Source organism: Ursus maritimus, unplaced genomic scaffold (genome assembly GCF_017311325.1).
Source record: "Ursus maritimus isolate PB19 unplaced genomic scaffold, ASM1731132v1 scaffold_15, whole genome shotgun sequence".
Lineage (NCBI taxonomy): Eukaryota > Metazoa > Chordata > Mammalia > Carnivora > Ursidae > Ursus > Ursus maritimus.
Window position 1 is genome coordinate 42,735,624 of NW_024423897.1, and position 13,239 is coordinate 42,748,862.

Here is a 13,239-nt window from a genome sequence, read left to right on the forward strand (position 1 = left end):
GATGATTATAAACTTGTAGGCACTTTAGGCCCCCTGCGCATGTGAGCAAAGTGGTTCCAGTAGCCAAGGGAAGTCCTCCAAAGAGAGTTGCAGGTGCAGGTCATTAGAGGCAAAAGCATGCAGAAATTGTAGTGCACGTAGAGTGTGTGCCTGTGTGTGTCCATATTAAAGAATGAAAGAGAACCTGAGTACAGTATCAGTGTCCACCTCGAACCACTTCTCTATATGCCATTGCCATCTCTTTCTTGACTAGAGAGATAGACTTTAACTGATCTTGCTCCTTAACCAGATTTCTTGCCTACCCTCCAACTATTTTCCACTCTGCAGTCAAGTTGATCTTTTCTAAACATTTTGTGTTAAAATCTTCGAACTGATTTCCATTGCACTGAAAATGAATGCAATTTTTTTACTTCAGCTTATTAAGACCTACAGCATACTGGCCTCTGCCTAAGTCTCTGGCTCCATCTAATACAACTGGATTTTTCTGCTTAAAGGCTTATATTCCACCCAAAATGGGCATCAGAGTTAGAACAGACCACAGGAAAGGAAGAAGGCTCTCCAATTTTGCTTGCAGGAGTGGTCAGTAAGAATGATGGTCAAAAGAGATCTCCCAGGGGGGAAAAAGCAGGTGACCAGTGCAGTCAGCTAAGGAATTTGTTGTATTTTATCAAAGTGAGACATCAGCTGTTCTTGAGATTCTCTGGCTGCTCATTTCCCACCTCACCATCACTATTCAACAAAATGCAGGGCATGTTCTGAGCCAGTGGCTACTAGAGAGTACTTTGCCATTGCACTTTTCCCAAGCACTTTTTGACACTGTAGTTTTCTGATATTTATTTCAGAGTTTTACATCTGTTGTGATTAAATTTACCAATTTCCTGTAGTTTACAGGATTATGAACAGCCACATAAAGTCTTGCTAAAAGATAAGTACCATCACCTGAGATTTCGGAGTCAAAAAGTAATGTGATTTTGATTTCTCTCATTTCAGAGTGTGTGGATTTGTGACCAGACACGTGTACTTTGTTAAGTAAGATGCTTTTTAAATAACAGGTATGGAAATTAGAGCACACATGTGCTGGATAGAGTCAATAGCAAGCATCCATACCATTATCTGGCAATCACCATTCCCTACCTGATATATATACATATACATATAATATATTTGATGTATATATGCGTGTATACAGACACACACACACACACACACACACACACACACACACACACACACACACACACGGTTATACAGAAGCAACCATGGTTGATGATGATGATGATGACATTAACATGCTGAAAATTTCTATGATAGCACTATACTAACCTCTTTACATATATTATCTTTTGTAAAACATACCATTTAAGGCTGTGTGTCTACAAATTAGTTCCAATACTTACTAACTGTACATTTGTCAAATTACTTAAATTCTTCACACCTCAGTTTTCTTGTAGATACATGCTGTTGTATAAAGTCCTTGTGATACAAATAACTATTACTTTGTATTGATTAAAGTTCAAAATAAAATAAGTAACAATACCTTGTGAGTCAGATACTAATTATCCTCCTTTTATAACAAGTAGTTGAGACCAGTAAACATCTCCAGAGCTCACAGATAATAAGGGATAAAGCCGAGCTAAAGGCATGTGTTTGATTTGTATGTGTTGATAACAACAACTGACTCCAGAGATATATGGTCTAGTGTTAAGCATCTGGCCTAAGACAGGTAAATTAGAGTCCATTCCCAGAATTTTTCAGACTCAAATTAGAAAATACTATCAGTTGTTTTCTGGATTGGAAGATGTTAAATCTGAACTTTAGATATTCCTCTATCCCATCAGGTTGAGGAGGCTTAGTTGAAAGCAAGAGAGGAGAGAGGAGTGAGCGAGAGAGAACAGTACTAAGTACCCAAGCCCCTAATTCTTGTTTTCATGAGCACAAAAGGCCCAGTTGCTTCTTTGCTCCTTTCATTCCTTTCTTTCCACACTTAATTTGATTTGCTAATCCAATGAATTATTCTTTTGCCTATACTAGTTTGATGGGTTTCAACTGCTTACCCAAATCACTACCAGCAGCAGCATTATTATAATTTCACATCTTCTGAATGAAATGTGTCACAAATAAAACCAATTTGCTAATAAATAAAATTAATTCTGAAATACCAAACACACTATCATTTTTTTCACTTCAAGAAGAATCAACTTACTATCTCGACCGAGAGACATTGTTGCAGAATTCCAGATCAAATTACCTCATAGCTGAGGCCCCATATCTAATTTTACCGTACCAATTTTGTGTGCTAGTTTTTCCTATTATTTTAGGAAATAAATACGTGTTGTTATTTTTAGTTATCAGGTAATATGTTTCTATTTAGAGCATGCTCTCTTCAGGCTCTAATAAATTTGAGTAATTTATTCAACTGCTTGTTAGAAAAAATACAGTTATAGTTATATTATAATTATATTGTAATTATATCATATTATAAAGAATCAACATAGTATGATGCTAGGTATTGCAAGACACAATCCAAAAATTATACATTTGGTATAATTTAATTTACCTTGAGGGAACATCTTATCATGTTACAGAAGAACAAGGAAGAGGAAGAAGAGGAAGAAGGGAATAGAAGGAGGAAGAAGAGGAGCAGGAGGAGAAGAAACAGATTGTAAAAGTTGATAAACTGTGCACAGAAAAGTGTTAAAATATATAAGCTCATATATATGTATATATTAATAAATACACTAGTTTTATTGGTCTTAAAGACTTTAGGAACACTCAATATAATCTTTGGTATATTGTAGGGCTTAATTTTTTTCATATATAGCATTTTAAATTACAAATGTGTTCTCATTCATATGCTGCAATACAGTGACATTAAAGTCAGCCTTTAATTTCCTGTTTATTTGTGCTACATGTCTCCTTACCTAGCCATGTGATATGTGTGGTTTTAATGATAGTTCACTGATGTAACATGGAAAAATAATGCATATATAATATATTATTTATAAATTTTGATAACATTTAGAAATGTTTTATAGTTTACAGGTTATGTGAAAATGAAACACAACCTAATAAACCATTTTTCTCCCTCTACTCCTCAGGGGCATCAGACAATATATTGAATTTGATATCCTGCTGAAGCTGCTTATAATGAGGACTTACCACTGCCTATCACTATTCATCTGGACCTATATGTTTTATACAGTTGATGCTATCCCACTACAAGAAAAAGCTAATAGTGATTTAGCAAGCAAAAGGGTAGTGGATCTGACAAAAGATGATGGTAAATTGTTACATCGCACCAAGCGTGGCTGGATGTGGAATCAGTTCTTCTTGCTGGAAGAGTACACAGGTACAGATACACAATATGTTGGCAAGGTAAGAATTTTTATATGATAAATCTAGAAACCGAAAGTGATAGCAATTCAGTTATTTTCATAGCAACTTCCTGTGCCAATTGTTTAAAATAATGAGTATTTAAAAATATTTGACTAATTATGATGTGCAGAAGGCATAATATTGCAAATGTCTGCAGTAGGGTAGAACGGGGAATGTGATTTATTCATGTAGCTAAATGCAGGTCAGTATCCATAGCAAGCCTCAAAATAAAATGTCATCTGTGGACTTGATTCATTATCAATCAACTACATATGACTTAATTTTATCTGTGTGCATCTAGAAGATTTTAAAAACTTACTTCGAAATTTAACATCATGTATAAATAATAACTTAGTGTGCTATGTGAGGTAAAAAAAAGTACAGTAATGTATCAAAAATTATATTGGTCTCTACTAATAAACAATTTATCATAATTTGAATAGTATGCTGTGCATGAGAATAAGTACAAATATTTCTATCTAGATGGTCTGTTTCTTAATATCAGTCAAACTGAACTACTTCCTGCCTGTAAGCCAGACCAAACGATTCTAGGAGAAGGAGAAAGAATAGTAGAACGAAGGCGGTACCTTTAGGATGGTTAAAGCCATCCTAGCAGCAGCAGCAACAGGTGCTCATTAGCAGTCTGGAACAAATGGCAACAGAGAATATGTAACTCTCCCTTCTAGATTCATAACCTTTGTCTTCCAGTTTCTTCTCTGTCTCAAAATAGATGACACGATCTTTCCAATGTCCAGAATTTTCTATTATCTATCTTCCCCATACCAATCTCATTCATACCATTCTATGTACAGGACAATTCCTTTGTTCACTGCATTGTCCCAGATATGTGCCTAATGCTGAGATATTTTCAAATTCTAAGAATAAAACTAAATAAACAATGATGAATACTAACACTGCCCATAAATCATATATATTGTTTTCTTGATTCTTTGCACATGATACTAGAAGTGACTGTGATGGTCTGAGTATTTTTTGACTTACTTGAAACACAAGGCAGATAGGATAAAATAGGCCCAAAATAAAAATATAAAAAGTACCTGATATCACAAAAGTCATGCCTATTGCTTTTAAACCAGAAATACATTTATTCTATGAAAGTGCCAAAATCTTGATCTAATTTTTCATTTTGTGTGTGTGACAGTGTATTTTTTTTCAAATGTAGCTTCTTTTATCGGAAGCCTATTATTTCCTCCTCTTTAGATATCTCTCTCCCCTGGTTCCATAGGTCATACTCATTTTGCCCCATATAGTTCACTTGCTGATTCCTTTTTCCCTCTTATTTCTCCTCAGGTTAGTCATAGGGCATCCCCCTGCATCCCTCATTTAACATCACTTTCCACACTACAGTTAATAACTAACATCAGGATATTTCAAGTTCAACTGACAAATGTTTGTGTCTAAGGACTTGAAATTGCCTTATGATTCTTTTTCTAAGGCAGTGTATAAAGGACACATCCAGTTCAGGAGGTCTCACATAGAAGGTTTCGTCCTTGGAGATTCACAGATGCAGAAGAATAGCCACAGATAAAGAGAGATACTCAATCTCAAGGCGATCAAGGCTCTACTACAAGCATTTATTTTAAGCTGTAAACAAAAATGCTTCCTTCTAAAAATTGAGTGTGCACTGATGAACAGATACCATTATTGTGCTGACATTTAAAAATATACACTAAGCTTCAGATCTTTCTGTACCACCCTGCTTATTTTTAATTAGTTCAATAATCTCAAAAATAGTTACTAAATGTGTGCATAGTTTTATTTAATTAGTCTTCATAAAATATTTTATCACTTGTCTTTGGAAAATAACCTTTTTTTTAACCCATGGACAAGTTAAAGTGTTCAATTTTTGTACCAATTTATCTTTGACAACCAGATTATAAACCAAAAGTGCAAACCCATTATAATAATCAGAAAGATAATCAAACCAAAACTGTGTCAACTATTTTCATATTGTACTTGGAAAGCAACATGTATGTGAAAGAGAAATTTCAACAAAATAAAACACACGTATTACTTTTTTGGGGAAAAAAAAGATTTCTCTGTTTTGTAATAGGGCCTTGTCTTAGATGTGCCATGTACCATATATTTAGTTCACTCTTAAAGTGGGCTTCCAACTACTTCTTAGTATTCATTAAGTTCTTAAGGGTCTATTAATTCTCCTAACCTGTTCTCCTAGCTTTTGAACTCATTATACACTTGCATATGCAGAGACTAACTAGGCCTTCACACCTCAACTTGGTCAAACATGAGTTCTCATAAGGACTTAACTTTTTGAATGCCAGATTGTTTTCTTTTTGGCCACACTGTTCTGTTTGCCTAGTCTTCTAGGATCCACTGCATTGGTGAACTTCATGTGATGTAAAGACCTACCATATTTACCATGCACCATGATTCAAAGAGAATAGGTAGCTTCTAATGTAAAGAGATTTTCATATTTTTTCTTAGTTCTACAGAAGGTTGGTATTGCAGACAATGTTAAGACCTCTTTTAATTTATAGGTGATATAAAATTGTATAAAGTTGGAAGGATATGTAAGCCTTGCATGTAAAATTCAGGGTTTGATTCTGAATTTAAAGGAAAAAGTTTCAAACAAATAATAAAGTAGTAGCAGCAAAATTTAATAAAATATACTTGTGCATGCACTTAAACATGAAACTTACAAGGGTCAGTTCTGATTGTGCCATTCAGTAATGGTGCAGAACTTACAAGTTAATTAAACTTTCCAAATTGCAAATTCTTTTTAGGTTAAATTGTCACTAAGATTTCTTTAACTGCAAAATTCTGATGTAGTCTAGGATTGTGGATGCAACTGCATTTGAGGGCAAGAAGAGCTAGTAAAAATTTAATGAAATTTGCGTGTGGATAAATCTAAGGAACTGGGGTTGCATATGGCATGGTATGCATATGAAACACGCATGCCAACACACACACACACACACACACACACACACACACACACACACACACACACAGAGAGACTAGCTTAATAAGATGAAGTTAGACCACTGCTGTAAAAGGCCCGGAATTCCCTGCTGAGTTGTTTTTACATACAGCATGGAAAGTGAGTCCTGTTGAAAGCTTTTGTACTAATTCATTATCGATGGATCACAAGTGTGGGATGCTCACTTTGCTTTCACTGTCAAGATGGACTGCAGGAGGAACAAAATAAATTATGATGATATTTTTATAAGAAAAAACGGAGACTATTTCTGTATGTCATTTCAGACTTTTGTAATACAGGACAGAAAAGTGAAGAATGCTGAAATTAAGAGTAACTTTTGTATTTTAACTATACTGGATTTAAAATTAAAAAATTAAAACATTAAATTACGAGTAATTTTTGTTTTCCACAATCATGCAGTCTGGAGTTTGGCTGCTCGTTTTTGGTGGAAGCTATCAGATTTATTAATTCCATTTTCTGTAATGAGGGAATTCTTTCTTAAGAATTGAGGTTCTTTCTTAAGAGGATTACAAAGTTATGACAATTGCCATGTAGTTTCCCTGTAGTCTGAATAGAGACACGTGGCTGAATTACTTAGGCAAAAGAGTAATACTGCTCGAGAGAAGAATTTAAATAAATTTAACAATAAGTATAGCAAAGGCTCCTGCTGTTCTGTTAGAGAAACTTCATATGTATTTGATTTCTTACACATTAGATCTAGATCTTGAGGAACTGTCCTCAGGACAATCCCGAGTTGTTGTGGATTAATAATTAACTGATCATATGCCTATTATGCAGAATTGATGTTTGATATCTAGTTATTAAGACACAATTATTACACAGAGCGATACCAAATTTACAGGTATAGTGTTTATTTCTTCTGAAGGAAAACATTAGTATTCATAAAATAATTTGAAATATCAGCTTAATTGATTATTACATTTTAATTCAAAGCATTTGCTTTGCTCAGAGTGAACAACATCGTGCCATGGAACTGCCCGTAACTAAGCACCGTTTAAATACAATATATATATATATATTTTTAAAGATTTTATTTATTTATTTATTCAACAGAGATAGAGACAGCCAGCGAGAGAGGGAACACAAGCAGGGGGAGTGGGAGAGGAAGAAGCAGGCTCATAGCAGAGGAGCCTGATGTGGGGCTTGATCCCTGAACGCCGGGATCACGCCCTGAGCCGAAGGCAGACGCTTAACCGCTGTGCCACCCAGGCGCCCCTAAATACAATATATTTTTTATAGAGTTAGCTCTAAATTTTTTATAGTTTTTTTCAAAAACTTTTACTATTCCATATCTGAAATCATCATGAGTATAATTAAAGAATTCCAGAATGGAAGAGGATTTTTAACATTTATCAAGCTCTTGTTTACAACTGGGTACAACTGACTGAGGTGTTAACTAAAACAAAGGCAAACACAGGTACCCACAGGAAAACGGATAGGAGTCTGGCTTCTATCAGACTAAGTGATGAAACTGTGGGATGACTCTCTTTTGTACCTACAGTTATTGACATATGTACTAAATATTGATATTTCCCCAAAGCATACATAAAATAATGTACTCGGATAGGCAATGTTCTCTTAGGCTTTCAGAAAATGGCAGGTTGGTGTGTACAGAAACAGAAATAAAGTCTCAAAGTTCCTGAAGGATGTTTGATAAATTTTTATAGTATATTATAGTGTTTTTCAGAATCTAAATAAATTATCTTTATAAAGCTTCACTTGGGCTGCAGTTCATGTGGCAGCCGTTTCAGATTTACGGGCACATTGTATCCCCAAATTCTCTTTATAGGTTAGTTGTTTAAAGCTAAAAACACATGAGAAAAATATTAAGCATTAAGGCTAGGTTCTCTGGACCGCCGACAAAGGCTTATTTCACACTGAGTTCTCTAAAACTCTGCTTTTCTAATAGAGTGCTATCATTGCATTCCGACTGCTAGTTCCCTCGTTGCCAGCACTCCATCACCACTCCACTGAGCCACCACATTAGCTCACTAAGTAGACTTTTTACTTGACTTCACTATTTTTGCAATTCTTAAAAACATATGATACACTGTTTCTTGCATGACACCAATCTCCAGGACAACATATCTATAGAAAAATAACCCAGATTCACTTAAGTAGAACCCCAAGTATTCGATACCCAGCCTACGCTCTGTGTCCCCACAACTATGCAGCTTTAGCTCTGGGCAAAGGGAAATTTCTTCTCTTCCGTATGCTTGACTTCTATTTTATCAGGGTCAAAGGCCTTTTTCAGGGAGTATCTCACCCCTTTGTCATAACTTCATCTCTTCTCCTTGCGTTCAATCCTATCTCACGTGCATTCTCCTACAAAACGCCCATTGTCACTCTCTCCAGCTAGAATTTCCTGTCAAATTATACCAGCTATCAACTTATTCAAGGCATAATTTTAATTACTCTGGTCTAATATTTTACCATCTAGAATCTGTGACCTTTGGAATCTGAATTTGTATTGTACTGAATTTTTTCTTCCCTGAAATGTTTGACATATGTATTTATTTACTCAAAATTAATATTCAATTGCTATCCCAATAGACCTCTGTTGAGCATTTATTACTCTGGGTGCTGAGATATTGACACTATGAAACACTAAAAGAGCAGAGAAAGTTAAATTCCCCTTTTCCTGACACATGTTGCACCACAGTCAATTCCTTTCCTATATTTCCATTATACTTGAGGCCCATAATTGCAACCCAGGATCCTCCCATTTTGCTCTATGCCCTCAAACAGCACATACCTTCGAATCACTTTTACTCCAAAATAATCTCTATGTCCTTAATACACATAATTTGAAACAGGCATTAAAAATTAAAAGATAAGATTAAATAAATTCTGACTTTGATTAAGGAACTGTAACTACTTCTAGAAAAATTTACTTTTAAAATTTAAGTAAACTTCTTTTTTCTGGAATATAGCAACTGTTAAACCATTCAAAATATAGTATGGCAGAAAATGCTTATTAGTATTATTACCAAATATATGTGTGATTTTTCCTGACACCTTCCACCAATTTCAGTGCTTCTGAACTATTTCTAAATTTTCAACATTCTCTTCCTCTACTTTCAAACTTGCAGAAGATCACATTCACTTTTACATATCCATCAGTGTTTGGAAAAAACAAAAAAGAAAAAGAAAGAAACTTAAAAAGAAGTAACAGAATCTCGAGGAGGGTCTAGAGGGAGGATTGTGAAAAACTATTTAAGCACAAGCATCATCTATCATTATTATTATTATTAAAAAAGTAATTTGTACTCCTTAAAACAAACTGGGTCCATAAAATAAAAAAATAATGGGAAAAATATAATCACACTACCAAGATAAGTTTAAATGTTTACATATTTATGTTTATTTCCTTGTTATATATTTTAATACTGTAGATTTTAAATTACTTATACATATATTTTAATTTGTCTTTCTTAGTTAATTCTTTGTTTCTGCGTATTGTTAAAATTTCAGTATTAGCCACATGGTATCATATATATAGTTTTTGATTATTTTTATTTATTTATATATTATACTATATATAAATATATATTATTTAAATATGTAATATATAGTGTATAAATATACATTTATATTTATTATTTGATTTCATACTGTAATTGAGGTCATTCTAGATATGCCATTGAATATACACTCAGTGGAATTCCCTCAGTAAATATCCTATTTCATAGCCATAAGTTTTTAGGGGTGTGATTACAAAATCATCATACTCAGAACTATACACTAAAGGATGCACAGAAATGACTTCAAGATCAATGAGTAAGTGATTTGGCAAATCTAAGGGGAAAGAGGGCTTTTTTTTTTCTTTCTAAAATGGGAAGGGAGATATTTGTAGGTGGCGATTTTGTGTGGAAGTTTTAGCTTCTCTGATGGTTTCTATAACAAAAGCTTTTCTTGAAAAATTAAAAGATTCTCCCACGGTTTATGTTCTATCGATCTTACTCTCTAAATACAAGATACTCTACAAATACAAGTTTTGTGTCTCCTTATTCCAATTCTTACTGTGAGAAGAATATTAAAAAGTTCCATTTTTTAATTCCTCTCTTTACCTCTGTCAGGTTTTCTTTATTTTTATGCAGTTATTAAATGCATGGTCAATTATCTTTTATGCTTCTGATTAGTAACTGATGCTCTGTTGTTATGAAATATCACCTTTCATCTTTGATAATACCAATTGCTTGAAATTTACTTTGCCTGACACAAACTTAGCCAGACCAATTCATTCGTGATTATGTTTGTACGGTTTATAATTTACATTCTTTTACTTTCAGCCTTTTTGTGCAATTTTATTTAAAACACAGCTCTTGTGGGATGCATGGGTGTCTCAGTCAGTTAAGTGGCTGCCTTCGGTTCAGGTCATGATCCCGGGGTCCTGGAATTGAGTCTGGCATCGGGCTCCTTGCTCAGCAGGGAGCCTGCTTCTCCCTCTGCCTTCCCTGCTTGCCGCTCCCCCTGCTTGTACTCTGACAAATATATAAATAAAAGGTGGTTTATTGGTTTTTGCTTTCCTACCATGTTTTGGGTCAAGTGAATGTATTTTTTAATATTTGAATTTGTTTTTTATAATTCATCTTTAACCTATTATTATATAAATCAAATAAATATGATATATTTTAGCATGCAATGCAATAATCTTATAACAATATGAATTTATTTCCTCTGTCAGCCTTTATTCTATATTTGTCATATATTCTCCATCTGTATATATTGTAAACTGTACCATATTTTGCTAATATTTTATTATTTAAGCATTTCATTATTTATTAAAGACTTAAAAATATAATTTTGTATTGTGTTATGTTATATTTGCTTATGTAATTACCATTTCTAGTCCGTACTTTTTAGTCTTTCATATTGATATGAATTTCTGTGTGCTGTCATTTTCTTTTAACCTGAAGACTTCCTTTAGCATAACTTGTAGTTTGGATCTGATGGAAACAAATTTTCTCAGTTTTTCGTAAATCAGAAAATATCATTATTTCACTTCTATTTTTGAAAAATATTTTAACTGGCTATAGGAATATAGATTGGCCTGATAATTGTTTATTTGTTTTATCTCTTAGCACTTAAATTTTTGCTACATTGCATTGTGGATTTTAGTACTTTTAGTAGGAAGTCAGTCTTTATTCTTATCATTGTTGCCCTATATGTCATGTGTATTTGTCTCTGGTTGCTCTTAAGGTTCTGAGTCTTTTGCTCTCTGATGCTCTATTTCAATAGGGATTGTACTTAGATACCTGGATGTGTGCTAGTTTTGTTTTATAAAGATTTAATCTACTTATTTATTTATTTAGGGGGAGCAAGTGGGGGGACGAGCAGAGGGAGAGCGAGAGAAAGAATCTTAAGCAGACTCCACGCTGAGTGCAAGCCAGATGCGGCACTTCATCTCACAGCCCTGAGATTATGACCTGAGCTGAAACCAAGAATCAGATGCTTAACGAATTGAGCCACCCAGATACCCCTAGATTTTTTTTGTTTAACCTGCTTGGGATTCACTGGCCTTTTTAGATCAGTGGGTCTTTTTTCATCAAATTCTTAAATTGTATGCATATTTTTATTTTTATGGTCTGCTCTATTTTTGGCGGAGGAGGGGAGAACTCCAAAGACAAGTATATTAGGGCATTCCACATTTTCTCATACATCACTGAGACTAGGCTATATATTTTTTCAATATATTTTTATATCAGTGCTTTAATTTGGTTAATTTATTTTTAATGTCATCAAACTTGTTTCTTTTGTTTCTGTGTCCAATCTACTGTTACACATTTTTATTACAGAAGCTACAATTTCCAGTTCTAGGTTTCCTTTTCTGTCTGGTTTTTCATATAATTTATGAAATCCCTTATACACTCACACATTATTTTAGTATGCCCTATAAATTCTTTAATATACTTATGACAGTTCTTTTTAAAGTCTTTGCCTGTTAAATTTAACATCTGAGTTATTTTTATCTATTTCTATTGATTTTTCTCTTGCTATATTTTTCTGCTTTTTAAATCACTTCAAAATTTAGATTACATACTGGGTTTATGGGTAACATACTGTGGAGATTCTGGATTTTGTCTTCTTCCTCTGAAGACTGTTGAGTTTTGTCCCAGCAGGAAGTGAAATTGTGGGATTTTACTTAGATTCTATGTAGGCTTTTATAATTCATGGCAGACTCTTTTGTTTTGTTTATTCCCTAGTCCTGTGGTGTAACCCTAAATCCTAGTACATCATCCTAGCTCCTAAGTTATCACTTTTCTGCTGTTTTATTGGATATCGCAAAGTGTTTACCAAACACATTTACCTACAAGGAGCATTAATCTTAACTCTTCATTCCTAGTATCTGAAATGACTAAAATCTCTGCTTAATTTTTAACTTTCAGACTGTTCCTCTTCTCTGTATTCCTTGGAGTCTTAGTCAATACATGGCCAGTTTAGAAGTCAGCTACATGATACATGTAACATGCATTCAAGGTTCAGATCTCTCTCCTCTGTGGCTTCCTCTATTTCTAGAATTCTTCTCAATTTTTAGCCATTATGGCATCCATGAATCCTGACCTCTGATTTCTCAATTTATAAAGAGTGCCGCTTTCTGCTTGAACTTTCTCTGCCTTCTGAATGACACATGAAATGAGATATACTTGCAAGGAAAGAGGGTTAATATGGAAATCACTTTATCCCCTATTTGCTAGTAATCCTCCCAGTTTCTGTTCCTGGTTTTTATCTACTGACTTTAAAGTCTTTTTTTAAAAAACTAATTTGTAAAGAGTTAATTATTTCAACAATAAGAGTATTGTTCCCACACAAGTTATGTTCCATGACTGGAATCAGAACCCCTACATATTTTTTCCTTATTAAAACTTGTGTTTCCTGTA

General features: G+C 33.9%; 1 protein-coding gene across 1 annotated transcript in view; it reads left to right on the forward strand.

Moving 5' to 3' along the window:
- Window positions 1-3,147: 3,147 nt before the first annotated feature.
- CDH9 (cadherin 9) overlaps window positions 3,148-13,239 on the forward strand; it is a 74,885-nt gene continuing 64,793 nt past the window's right edge. Inside the window, 1 exon segment of the mRNA XM_040630212.1 lies at window positions 3,148-3,375. Within this exon segment, the coding sequence (XP_040486146.1) occupies window positions 3,148-3,375 (228 nt within the window).